This window comes from Trametes versicolor, assembly GCF_000271585.1.
Source record: "Trametes versicolor FP-101664 SS1 unplaced genomic scaffold TRAVEscaffold_6, whole genome shotgun sequence".
Taxonomy (NCBI): Eukaryota; Fungi; Basidiomycota; class Agaricomycetes; order Polyporales; family Polyporaceae; genus Trametes; species Trametes versicolor.
In genome coordinates, this window is record NW_007360326.1 from 985,585 (window position 1) to 998,207 (window position 12,623).

The 12,623-nt window shown below is 56.5% G+C and overlaps 2 protein-coding genes across 2 annotated transcripts; one reads left to right on the forward strand and one right to left on the reverse strand.

Annotated features, from left to right (window-relative positions):
- Positions 1-1,939: 1,939 nt before the first annotated feature.
- TRAVEDRAFT_20432 (homogentisate 1,2-dioxygenase) lies at positions 1,940-4,146 on the reverse strand (the record flags this gene model as incomplete). Its single annotated transcript, XM_008039909.1, has 15 exons — positions 1,940-2,052; positions 2,123-2,194; positions 2,248-2,319; positions 2,376-2,496; positions 2,561-2,744; positions 2,801-2,879; positions 2,930-3,061; positions 3,114-3,144; positions 3,200-3,254; positions 3,306-3,586; positions 3,640-3,706; positions 3,766-3,812; positions 3,863-3,929; positions 3,983-4,095; positions 4,144-4,146. The coding sequence occupies 15 exons, from the start codon at positions 4,144-4,146 to the stop codon at positions 1,940-1,942; spliced, it is 1,437 nt and encodes a 478-aa protein (XP_008038100.1).
- A 1,281-nt stretch (positions 4,147-5,427) lies between these two features.
- Positions 5,428-11,592, forward strand: TRAVEDRAFT_58686 (glutamine-dependent NAD(+) synthetase with GAT domain-containing protein; the record flags this gene model as incomplete). The annotated part of the gene is made up of 21 exons (XM_008040503.1): positions 5,428-5,453; positions 5,582-5,612; positions 5,664-5,749; positions 5,804-5,835; positions 5,889-5,973; positions 6,322-6,517; positions 6,566-6,654; positions 6,707-6,824; positions 6,878-7,224; positions 7,285-7,436; positions 7,493-7,670; positions 7,729-7,971; positions 8,033-8,164; positions 8,220-8,286; positions 8,332-8,460; positions 8,526-8,609; positions 8,672-8,696; positions 8,755-9,149; positions 9,202-10,696; positions 10,749-11,141; positions 11,204-11,592. 18 exons carry the CDS (start codon positions 5,428-5,430, stop codon positions 8,904-8,906), a joined length of 2,172 nt encoding a protein of 723 aa, XP_008038694.1. The 3' UTR covers positions 8,907-9,149; positions 9,202-10,696; positions 10,749-11,141; positions 11,204-11,592.
- Positions 11,593-12,623: the final 1,031 nt, after the last annotated feature.

A 12,623-nucleotide genomic window follows, 5' to 3' on the forward strand; every position in this document is an offset into this window, starting at 1 on the left:
TCAGGAAGCAACCGCTTTCCATACTAGCAAGACTCATATCGCCTGCCTACAGACCACCCACTACAAAGCCGTTGGGCCCAAGTGCGCCCATGAAGCCCTGCTCTGTTGGCTATATACCCTGACTACTGGTACTTCGTTCTCTTCGAGTTCCGATCCCCTTGTTTTGCACTCAGTTCGCTTTCACGTTATGCCATTCACATACCTTGCTCTATCCCCTCGTCGCCAGTAACTCGCACAAGTCTTGGCATTGTTGCTTTGATATCATGCTTTCCTTAGCATCCTTCTCGCTTCCAGATGATTTTTGTTTATGTCTTACCTCTCCCGGTCCTTGCGGCTCGTCACCATCGTTGTTATCACAAGCATACCACTCAACCATTATGTGGGGTCATGATTCGAAGTGTCCGAATATCGCTGTCTTAAGACCAATATCAAAAAGGCTAGAGTACGCGAGACGGAAAGTAAACCAATTGCAAGAGACCTAGGCTTCGAAGAGACGATACATCCCAATATACTACTCCGACATCAACGTCTCCAGTGAACGAGCCACGAGAATTGCATCACCGTGAGGCTATGAGTCAAATGAACACATTTCCAGCATTAACAAGACTCATAGCGCAACGGTGAGCTTCGTGTACTAGTTCATGAGCGACTACAGGTCGCCCTCTAGAAGGTATCATGAGATGGCCATGAGATCCCGCTCACATGACGGACTACTCTCGTCAACACACTTGCAGACCTAAGTGTAGCGCATCCCGGTGCAGTTAGCTTCCTGATCATGAGAGGTTGTCATACCTTCACGAGCTGGTATCCGCCGGGGCGGGCGGCAGCTGAAAGGTGCCGGCGGTTTTGTGACAACTCGCAACTTTATGTGGGGTACGCCCAAGGTACACCAATGCGAGTGGGCGGGCGGGCGCAGCGGAAGCCAGAGCCGCTAACCCGCAACTAGTGATCAAAAGTGAGTTGAGGCAGGTTGAGACTTCCTACTGAGACGCAGGACTCCGAGGGCGGTAAGCTAGACGGCTGGGAGTGCAGCAACGGCGTGGGTGCGCAGACGACTCCTCGGGGTCAGCGGTTGTGGGGCGCGCGCTGAGGTCTCCTGTGATTGTGCAAGCTTTATAGGCAAAGACAAGCGGGGAGAGCAGCTGACGCCGTCTTGCGGATCGGATGAGCAATCGTCGCATCCATACAATGAAGAGGTTCGGCGCACCGTAGATGTAACGTAACGATTCGGCATCGTCGGAAAGTCTGGACGTTCGCCTATGACGTGGAGTTGGCACTTTTTTGTACCACAATTGATCAGGCGGCGTTGTGCAATGTAGGATTCTCGGAAATCACCACGCTCGGCGCGTGCGAGGATCCAGAGCGACGAGCTTATTGTTCTCAGCAGCGATCTGCGAGCGCTGACCAGATTACATATCATCGATAGCGATGTTGAGTGCCTGTAGGCATAGTCGTTAATTCCTAAACATTGGTAATAGCATGAAGTAGTTGGCAAGCGTACCTCGGTCATCTGAGAGGGGTGTCATGAAGACAATGTGTTGGTGAAGTTGCCGATAAGTAGTACATGGGTAGCGTTGTGAGAACCATGAACTCACGCACCGTCCAAGTTATGCACATATGCCAAAGGAGATAGACATATACTGCGGCAGGGGGAGATCGCTGGCTCTAACTACCATGGAGGTCAATGAGGGGAGGAGGAACAGAAGCGCCCGCAAGTGCGAGTGGAACAGGTGCGGCGCGTGTCATGTTGGGCCCGTGCCGGCAATTTGCGGAAGAGCAGCAGTCGCGACTACGCCAGCAGCCACGAAGCTGCAGTATATATTAGTCCGTTGACCATATCCATCTACAACACTTGAAATGGGAAGATCTATCCGGGTCGTCACTGTAACCGTAGTCCGTGCATCATAGCTGCCTACTCCCAAGGTCTCATGCATAGGCCTCATGCCTTGCTGCCCAGAGGCGGGCGGCCCGCCGCCTTCAGGTCCGCGTTGACCTCGTCGAGGTGGTTGATGAACTGGCCCTTCAGGTTGTCCCACATCTTCGGCTCGTGCTCTAAAGGAAGACGCGCATGTCAGCTCCGACGGGACATCTCCAGGCCTGGTGTGAGATGCGAAACGCGTACCGTGCAGCTTCCCGCTCCTCTTCATCGCGTAGTCTGTCAGCAGGATCTGCATGCTCGACTCGAACATAAATGCTAATAGTATGGTCAGCGTATGGTTTGAGGCGAATGTAGCAGAGCGGACTTACCGAGGGTGCCGACGTGGATCTTCTGGGGCACCAGCTCCGCTTCGGTCGCCTTCTTGAACTCGTCGTAGGAGACTGAGGTGGACGTCAGCCTTCAGCACAGAAAGTAGAACAAGCCGGGATCCACTGACCGCCATGTGGGCAGAACCCGTTCTCGTAGCTGAACGCGCCGGGCGTGAACCCATCGCTGCGCCCGCTGTACCCACCGTAGATGAGACCCATCATCTCGCTCGCGCAGTTCCTGTGATAGTACTGCACAATCCGGCCCGGAGTCAGCATCCCCCTGCGCATCATGGAGCGGAAGAAAGATACGCACGGGCGGGCGGAAGGTGTTCGAGGCGACGTCCCAGCGCTCGCTGAAGATAGCGAAGTCCGCGAGCGGCGCCCCGGGCGTCTTCGACGGCGCGGTGAGAACGGTGAAGATAGAGGGGTCGATGTGGTCCTTGTTGATGCTGCCGACATGCGAGAACTTCTCCATAGCGTACTTGTAAGGCACGTAGCTTCGGAAAAATCAGTATCGCGGATACGGGGACAATGTGAGACTAAGAGTACTTACTTGCCCGCCCATGCCACGACGTCGAACGGAGTGTGCTCCTGGTGACACGCGAAGAACTTCCCGCCGACCTTGTAGGTGACTGCAGCACGTTAGCTTGTGCATCCCCGGCGTAGATCAGGAGCTACTCACTGTCCCAGGGCGACTGGTCGAGGTCGAAACTCGCGACAGGACTCTCGAAGTCACGCGTGTTGGCAAGACCGTGACTGCCGAGCGGGCCCAGGTCCGGAAGCTCGAAGTGGGAGCCGAAGATCTCGAGAATGTCTAGACTGCGGGTCAGCCGGTATACCCACGGAACAGGTTGCCGCTCACTCACAACCGCGGGAAGGACCGTCAGGAAGGCCGATCTGTGTGAGACAACGGCTCAGCTTGAGCACGAACACCCCTCAAACGCCGCATTACCTTGTACTTGATACCGCGCTGGATAACGACGAGCTCCCCGGGCCGCACCATCAACCTAGCACATTGTGAGCAGCGCACCGATTTACAAGGCACCGTCGCGACTCACTTTCCGAACTCGGTCTGGATATCCAGACGCCCCTGCTGCGCGAGGATGAGGAAGTCGCCGTCGTTGTTGCAGAACGCGCTGTTGCCCATCGACTGGTTCGCGGCGTAGATATGCACGGCGAGACCCTCGCGCAGAGTGGGGTCGCCGTTCCCAGCAAGTGTCTTCAACCCAGAAACGAAGTCCACCTTCGTGTTGTCTGAGGGAATGTCGAACGGGTGCCATGCCAGCTGGGTCGGGCTGAAGTGGACCTTGGGGTTGAGCGGAAAGAAGCACGACTCGGTCTGCGCGATATCGTCAGGACGGCATCGTATCCTTGAATCTGTATGTTACTTACGTCCGGGTTGTCGGGTAGAGGAGAGAAGCCTTGGTGCGCGACCGAAGGGCGGATGCGGTAAATCCATCTATATATGGAAGGAACGACGTTAAATGGGAGTATTCATGAGGCCGCGGCCATACTTACGTAGATTGGTTGTCCCTCCGCGGAGTGACGAAAGGGGTGCCGTTAATCTATGACCGCCGGTTAGCGAGCGTTCGCGGTGCGCATGGGTGACACTCACCCCTTCAGTGTAGAGGTCGTACTTCATCTTCTGCGGCATGTTCTGCCCATAGGGGAGCACGCCGGGACTGAACGCTGATGAGCCTCGCTACATCCCACGGTCAATGAGAGAACCACTTACATCGCCTCGGAGGCAAAACGGTTCCCGAAGCCGGCCTGGTACTCGTAGGGGTCGCGTTCTTTGGGCGAGATGGAGAAGGCGCCTGATGCGCTTGCGCCGAAGGTGGAGGCAGTCTATGGAGTGTTAGATAGCATTCTCGAAGAGATGGTGTGGAGACGCACCATGTTACTTGGAGTGAGAGGTGTGCGAGATTCCTAAGTGAAGAGGATGGGGGAGGCGTACGATAGAGCATGATCGTCCCGATGGCCATCTTTTATACAACTCTCAAGCATGCGCGGCTGCGGTCTCATGGCCTACCTCCGGTGATTACGATGAGCCAACACTAACCGACAGTACCTAATGGTACTGCAGTGGCCGCTGTTTCTGGCCGCTGAAGAAGGTCACCTCGGCGCTTGAACCTACATCGGCCCCCGCACGCCTGCTCCTCCGGGTGATAGTTTCTCATCAGGGATGCGTCGCATAGGCGTTTCGCGCTGTTGCGTTTTGCGGCGGCCGTTCACAACGCTTCGTATCAGGATAAGATCCACATCGGAGTGTTTCGTTGAGGCCGCCGCCAGGTCATTAGACATCACAGGCCGCCGAAAGCTGTGGGAGACCCGCGCGCCCAGGAAGCCGGGAGACACCGTCTAACGGAAGCTCGCACGCCTCACTGATGGGCCATAGGCGAAGTTGCATGGCATATATGCCCGAAGGAGCAATTCTAGATTGCACTAGTTCCTGGTCTCTTGCAGAGACCTCGCGGTCTAATTATCGGTCATGGGAGAAGTCGTCAGTACAAGCGTCAGATAGTGAGGAAGAAGCGGAGAGATGGCCCAGTGATGCTGCGGACGGGGACGGTGTGTGTGATGGCTGTGCAGAGTACCGGCACCCGCGAGGAGCCACGTTGAGTGAGCGGGCTCCGCTGCTGGCGACATGAACCATGTGCAAGCGTTAGCCGTGGCACGAGACGGTACTTCTGTCGGAATTGAGCTCCGAGAGGCTGCCGTCTTCCTAAAAGGCGGTATTGGGACTTGCCTCATGTCTTTACAGGTCAGGAACCGGCGGACAGGGATCCTGTAAGCCTGAGCCGATGCGTGAGCTTGAGCATAGATCGTTGCAGGTATGGGAGCCCGTACCACTCTGTGTCCTGCCCGCGGACGTCCTCTTTGTTTTAAAACATATGAATGCGTATGTTTTTCACCAATGAAGGTCGCTACACACAGTCGCCACAGCAGTTGCGATTGTTAGACATGACGGGCGGAAGAGAGAGTGCAGCCTCCACAGGCGCCCGTCGCCTCGGCGCTTCTGCTATGACGCCACCTCTTCGAATCGCAGGATTAGAATATTCCGGGAGGCCGGAGTCGCCCTGACTTGGAATCCCGAAGGTACACAACTCACCTCGACCACAACATCCTCCACAGGTCTCCTTGGAGAAACTCAGGGGAATCAGGCCTTGGACCGCAGATATGGGCCATCTCATCACAGTCTCAACGTGAGTCTCCACGTCCATCGCAATATCATGATTCGCGCAGATGGCCTAATGCGTCGGGTCCTAGATGGTACGCCCGTTGTTCTAGCGTACATATGATTGGACACCTACATAATTTTGACTACACCCAGCTCTCTGAACCAATGGGCATTGGACTTTGAGGCACGCACGACATCTCTCGCCGCACGAAATCACGGGCTGATGGGAATCTAGGGGAACCTCCAACGCATCCTGGAGAGTATCCGGATTGCCAAGGAGAAGGGTGCGACCCTTCGCGTTGGCCCGGAGCTCGAGATCACGTAGGTCATTGTACATGTACAATATGAGAGGTTCATACTCATGCGCTCCTCCAGCGGCTATGGCTGCATGGACCATTTTCTAGAGGGTACTCAACCTTCAAAACCATCGGCTATCGACCGTGCTAATCCTCTAGACCAGGGGATACTGGACTGCATGCGTGGGAGGTCCTAGCTGAAATACTCAAGTCAGATGAGGCCAAGGGGATCGTGTGCGATATCGGAATGTGAGTATCAGTCTACGTCTTACTGGCACATCTATGAGCGCAGTTGTCTCCTGCGTTCGCGCGTACTACATGATCAGCCCGACGGGTTACAGGCACACCGACCCTCGCCGCCTCGCTTTCGGATCCTCGTCATGGGGCATCGCGGCGCCCGCCGCTTTATTTGAGCTGCCTCAGGTTGGGTCGGTCACACCGTTCCCGCGGGGGCCGTCCTGACGCTTCCCGGCCGCCAGTCACCTCTCCCGGCGGCCACATCGTCATGGGTGGGGAAGGCGCTCTGCGTTCCTTGGTCACGCCTTGACTACTTCACCCTAACCTTCCCGCTCAGACCGAGAACTAACTCCACTTTAGGCCAATCACTCACAAGAACGTCATCTATAACTGTCGCGTAGTCATACACGATGGCAAAATCCTTCTCATCCGACCCAAGATGTGGATGGCAAATGATGGCAACTACCGCGAACTGCGTTGGTTCACGCCCTGGGCAAAACATAGACAGGTGGAAGACCATTACCTGCCGCGTTTAGTTCACGCGGTTACTGGCCAGGTATGAGTGCGCTGAGCCATATGATGGCACGCTCGCTGACCTGTGTAGACCAAAGTACCTTTCGGAGATGCAGTCATCAGCACCATCGACACTTGTATCGGAATTGAACTGTGCGAAGAGCTGTTTACACCTGCGAGGTTTGCCTAGATTTTCATTCTTACGAGACATGTTTTGCTAACAGTGCCCCAGTCCGCACATCTTGATGGGTCTCGATGGCGTGGAAATATTCACGAACTCGAGCGGAAGTCACCACGAATTGCGCAAGCTGTACCGGCGTGTCGAGCTCATGAAGGAGGCGACAATGAAGGCGAGTAGCTATCCAAGCCATGACACGCATTCTCTGACAACAAGCACATGCAGGCTGGGGGCATCTACCTGTACGCGAACCAGCAAGGCTGCGACGGCGACCGCCTGTACTACGACGGATGCGCGATGATTGTGGTCAACGGGCGCGTCGTCGCGCAAGGTTCGCAGTTTTCTCTGCAAGACGTCGAAGTGGTCACAGCGACCATCGATATCGAAGACATACGTGCCCACCGTGCAACGAGCAGCCGGAGCAATCAGGCTGCGGCGGCAGAGCGTTACCAGCGCATCGAGGTCGACTTCGCGCTCTCCGACGGTCTTCAGGATGAGATCAAGGACTTCAGCGAGCTCGTCGTTGGGAAGCTGCAGGAAGTGCGCTATCACAGGCCCGAAGAGGAGATCGCGTGAGTGGTGCCGTTCTCAGTGCGGACGCAGAAATTCAGTGCTGACGGGTACTGTTACAGATTGGGCCCTGCGTGCTGGCTCTGGGACTACCTGCGCAGATCGCGCACGCAAGGGTATTTTATTCCTCTCAGTGGGGGCATCGACAGTTGCGCCACGTCTGTGATAGTCTTTTCCATGTGCCGTCTAGTTGCCGAGGCAGCGCGGAACGGAGGCAAGTGGGCTTCGCCTTCTCAACACACAAACCCGCTCTGACTATGTAACTTACAGATGGACAGGTCATTGAGGACGCGCGACGCATCGCGGGCGAAGAGCCGGGGTCCACATACGTGCCAGACGATCCCCGCGAGTTCGCGAACCGCATCTTCCACACCTGCTATATGGGTACGGAAAACTCGAGTCCAGACACGCGCAAGCGCGCCAAAGATCTCGCCAACGCGATCGGCAGGTGCGTTGCCCCCTCCCCTCCCCTTCGTGGTGGTTCACTGAGCGGCAGTGGGGCTCAGCTACCACATCGACCTGAACATGGACACGCTCGTCACTGCGATCCGCGACCTCTTCGCGTACGTGACGGGTGTTAAGCCGCGCTTCCGGGTGCACGGCGGGACGGGCGCGGAGAACCTTGCACTACAGAACATCCAGGCGCGCCTAAGGATGGTCGTCGCGTACCTGTTCGCGCAGCTGATGCCGTGGGTGCGCGGCAGGCAGGGTGGGCTGCTCGTGCTCGGGAGTGCGAACGTGGATGAGAGGTGAGTGAGCCGTGCGCAACTATGCGCGGCAGTCGTGATGTTGACTATGGTGGGTGGGCAGCTTGCGTGGCTATTTTACCAAGTACGACTGCTCGTCTGCCGACGTCAACCCCATCGGCGCGATCAGCAAGACCGACCTGAAGAAGTTCATCGCATACGCACGCGACGCCTTCGATCTCCCAATCTTGACCGAGTGCGTTTTACATTTCTGTGTGAATGCTGGACAGCCACACTGACGGTAAAACAAGCTTCCTCGACGCCGTGCCCACCGCCGAGCTCGAGCCGATCACTGAGACTTACGTCCAGGCTGATGAGGTACGTACATCCGCATCCTGCTGGAACTGCGCTCACGGGACCTAGGCGGACATGGGCATGACCTACGACGAGCTCTCTGTTTTCGGGCGGCTGCGCAAGGTTGAGAAGTGCGGTCCCTGGAGCATGTTCACGAAGCTCTGCCACGAATGGGGTTCCTTCCTCTCCCCACCACAGGTTCGTCCCGACAACTGCCTTCTGCCCGAGTTCGCCGCATGATACTAACGCTCCTTCCTGTTTAGGTCGCGGAGAAAGTAAAGCTCTTCTTCTTCGAGTACGCGCGCAACCGGCACAAGATGACCACTCTAACCCCGTCCTACCACGCGGTACGTCTTCTCAACACAAAAGCTAAAAGGCACCGAGGCAGAGGCGCTGACCCTCGTTACAGGAGCAATACAGTCCTGACGATAACCGTGCGTCCTTACCGTTTCTGTCGCCCCGCGTGTGTGGATGTTCACAAATTGTACCCAGGGTTCGACTTGCGTCCCTTCCTGTACCCGTCCCGCTTCCCGTGGCAGTTCAAGAAGATCGACGCTGCGGCGGCACGGTGGGCGGACAGGACTACTGTGCATGCGCAGGCGGCGCGCGACCAGGAGGCCATCAAGGCGCACGAGGTGGACTGATCAGCCCGTCACAACGTAGCGCGGTTTGAGTGTGAGGGAGAAGAGATAGAAATACAGTAGGCGGGGGCGCCCGTATACGTTACAGAAGAGCAGAAGACAACGAGAACCTGTATGCAGTAGAGGGGGGTATGGTAGAGCGATAAATAGCAAGCGAGCGAGCAGTGGTCGGGTTCTACGTCCGTACGAGGAAGCGGGACAGCGCGCCTTGGATCACGATCTTCTTCATGATGGTAGGTTCCGGTGCTGCGAGGCTTGTTAGTGAACTTTACGAGACTTCCGGTAAGCGACGACGTACGATCTGTGAGGTTCTCGTCCTTGACCTTGCGCTTGATGCTGTCCATGACCTCGCTGACGCCCGAGCGGTCGAGGTCGCTGCGCGCCTTCATGAGCGCCTCTACAAACTGGATGCACGGCCCGTGGACTTTCGCGAACGACCAGTACGAGAGGAAGACGAGGCTCTTCGACGCCTCGAGCATCGAGAGCACCTGGTCGAGCACCTCCATCTGCGGCTCGAGCTCCTTCATCTTCTTGTACGTCCCGAAGAACTTGTACACCTCGTCGATGTCCGCCCGGATGCGCTCCGCCGCGGCAGGCATGTTCAACTTCCCGCTGTTCGCAAGTGCGGTGAGGTACGTGACGAGGTACATGTCGATGAGGTCCTCGAGGAGCACCTCGAACAACGACTCGTTCAGGTACGACTGGTAGTCGGACAGATAGTCGCGCATCGTCTCGACGATCGCCGCGTGCGTCCCGTCGTACCACGCCGGCTGGAAGAGCTGCTTGATCGCGGGCTTCAGGTCGTTGAAGATGATGTTGATCAGCGTCTGCGTGTACTTCTTCGCGACGTCGAGGTACCCGTCCAGCGCGTCGTTGAACCGGTCGTGGATCGTCACCTGGTACTTCTCCGACACCAGCGGCTCGATGCGCGCGGACAGACCCTCCGTGAAGTCCGCCGACTTGATCTGGTCGTTCGCGAGCGCGATGCAGTACTCGACGAGTCCCCCGGGCACCTCCTCCGGCTTCTCCGTGTGCTTCTTGAACTCGGTATCGACGAGCTTCACCCAGCGGTCCTGGATGCTGCGCATCACACGGTTCACCTCCTCGACTGCGCGCGCGAGCACCAGGCCCTGCCCGCTGTCGAGCGCGAGGTCGATCTGCTGGTTCACCATCTCCAGGAAGATGACCGTGCCCGAGGTCGTGTAGAGCCCGTCGCTGCTGATCTCGGGCGGCTCCTCGCGCGCGGTGAACGCTGCGACTTCGGTCTTCATCAGGTTCTCCGACCACTCGTCCAGCTTCTTGATGATGAGTTGCAGGTAGTCCTCGATGAGGTTCTGCTCCTTGCCCTCCAGAAGCGGAGGCTCGAGCCATTCGGGCGCGATCCCGAGTTCGCGCATGCTCTTCTTGTACTCCTTGATCCACGCGTGCAGGGTGAGCAGGGCGCTCGCTTCGGGTTCCGACTTGACCAGCCTGTTGATGGTGCTGTTGAGCGCTTTGTGGTACTCGCGCACATATGTCTGCCAGATGTCGTAGGAAGGGGGGAAGCACGGAACGACATCGCTCTCAATTCGGATGAGGTCCTTGTAGATGAAGACGAGATCGTCCAGGAACCCGGCAGGATCGCGCTCGTTCGCCACGTACACCTCGTTGAACTTGTCCATAATAGACGCGGTGATGCATTTCATGACCTTCGAACGGTAGTGCTTGATCACGCGCGCATTGGCTTGCATCGACCGGAACTTGGAGGCGGCGTCCATCTTCCCAGCCTTCTTGACCAGCTTGATGGCTATAGCCTAGAGACAACCGTTGGCAAACTGTTACACATTACCACCGAGGAGTACGTACCTTCTCATCCTCCCTGGCCTCCATCTCAACGACCTTCATCAACCGAACGATGACATCCGGGTTCCCGGCCCGCACGATGGGTAATATGTTGCCGGCGAGTTCAAGCACATATTGGTCGAATGCTTCGATGAGATTGGTGAGCCGTTCAAACCAGCGCGTGAGCGTGTTCCGAGTATCCGCGGAAGACTTCTTCGCCTGATGCATAGTCTGATTCCGGAACGCCTCGAGTCGGTTGAGCTGGAAATGTATACGGAGGAGGCTGGGGGCGGGGCCGAGGATGTCATCGCTATCCTCAACGAGCATGCGCTCCAGCATCTCCAGCTTCGAGTTCATCTCGAGAAGGTTATTGACCATCTCCTCCGTTTGCTCGAAGTTGCGATGGACCATCGACACCTGAGCAGGCGTGTTTGTGAGTACTTTGTGCCAATTCCACGGAGTATGGCCGTGCGACGCACTCTGCTAATCTGGTCGAAGGTCGTGACGACGTACGTGGGGTCGTTGCACATCCTGTCCACCGTCTCCATTTCGTCCTTGATGGTCTGCACATTGCCACGCGTGCCAAACAGCTTTCGCAGGCCCTCTCGTGTTGCGTCCAGCTGCTCTTTAACGCCTCCCCTGAGTCTCGCGTCGATTGAGGCCTTCTCCTTCTCGAGCTTCTTCCGGAAGGCAGCGACCTTTGCAAGATCGTCGGGAGACTGCAGATACTCGCCAACAGCCTGGGCAGCAGAGATGGTCGGCGCAGCCATTGAGAGATAGAGGGTAGTCGTCTCTTGGGATCGTCGTCGTAGTGGTAGTAAAGGTTCAAGCGTATGAGGCCAATGTAGACGGTTGCATGTTTGAGGGGAAAGAACAATAAATGAGTATTGCCGCCTTCACAGCCGAAATACAGTGCCGTAGTCGCGATCAGAGGATGGTGTTGTGACTGCGTGCTGCTGACAGATACATTTAGTCGACCAACTCAACACTGAGTGCATATTCCAGCTACCTCGTGTCGAGATATCGTGCTGGTGCTAAGCGGAGGAAGGGGAGGGATGAAGCCGTGAGACGCCCAATATAATTCCCAATCAGGGAGTTAAGCGCTCATGAAGCTCATTGCACCGTTGCCGAGCCGCCAGACTTGGACAACCTCTCTTTTGCTCTCTGTTGTGGACCACGTTTACGATGTCGCGCCGACCAACACCGGGCGAAGAGATGGGGGGACCGAACGCATGAATAATGATGATAAGTATATAACAGTCTAGGCCGCGGATACTGCATCGTGCGGCCTGTGATATCAATAATTGCAGCGACTTTCAACACTCTCGCAGCCCGTACGTCTGTCTCACTCGCCCCGATTCATTCGCGTTGGAGGTGAGTGAAAGTGCAATGCATGAAGGCCTGGCTCACAAGCTCATCTATGTGACAGCTATCAGTGATCACCGGACGCACTTGGCTTCCGACTGCCAGACGCGCGAAGAAATTCAGCCAGCAACATGGGCATAGCATACACCTTAGTGCTACCGGCAAATCGTAGTAATGACTTGCGGGAGGTTAACCGATGGCAAACGCAAGGGATTGGCTTTGAGTGGGAAGCAGCATCTTCATGTTCCGTGGCGCAGTCGCAAAATGAACTGCCGACAAGTACTGCCAATGGTACGCGATGCTAGGGGCGTACTCTTCGCGCAGTACTTCGCTAGAATAATGACTTACTGAACGTTTGCTTACAGGCAGCAGTGAGCAATACGCAGCATATGATTTATTTCTCACCTGAACGTGCAACCCTCGGAACTCTCGACGATGATGATTTACTTGACGACGATGCGGCCGCCCCGACTACGTCCATGCCTGTCCACCATTTCAATGGCTCGGACGTACTTGCGGCGATAATATCCGCGA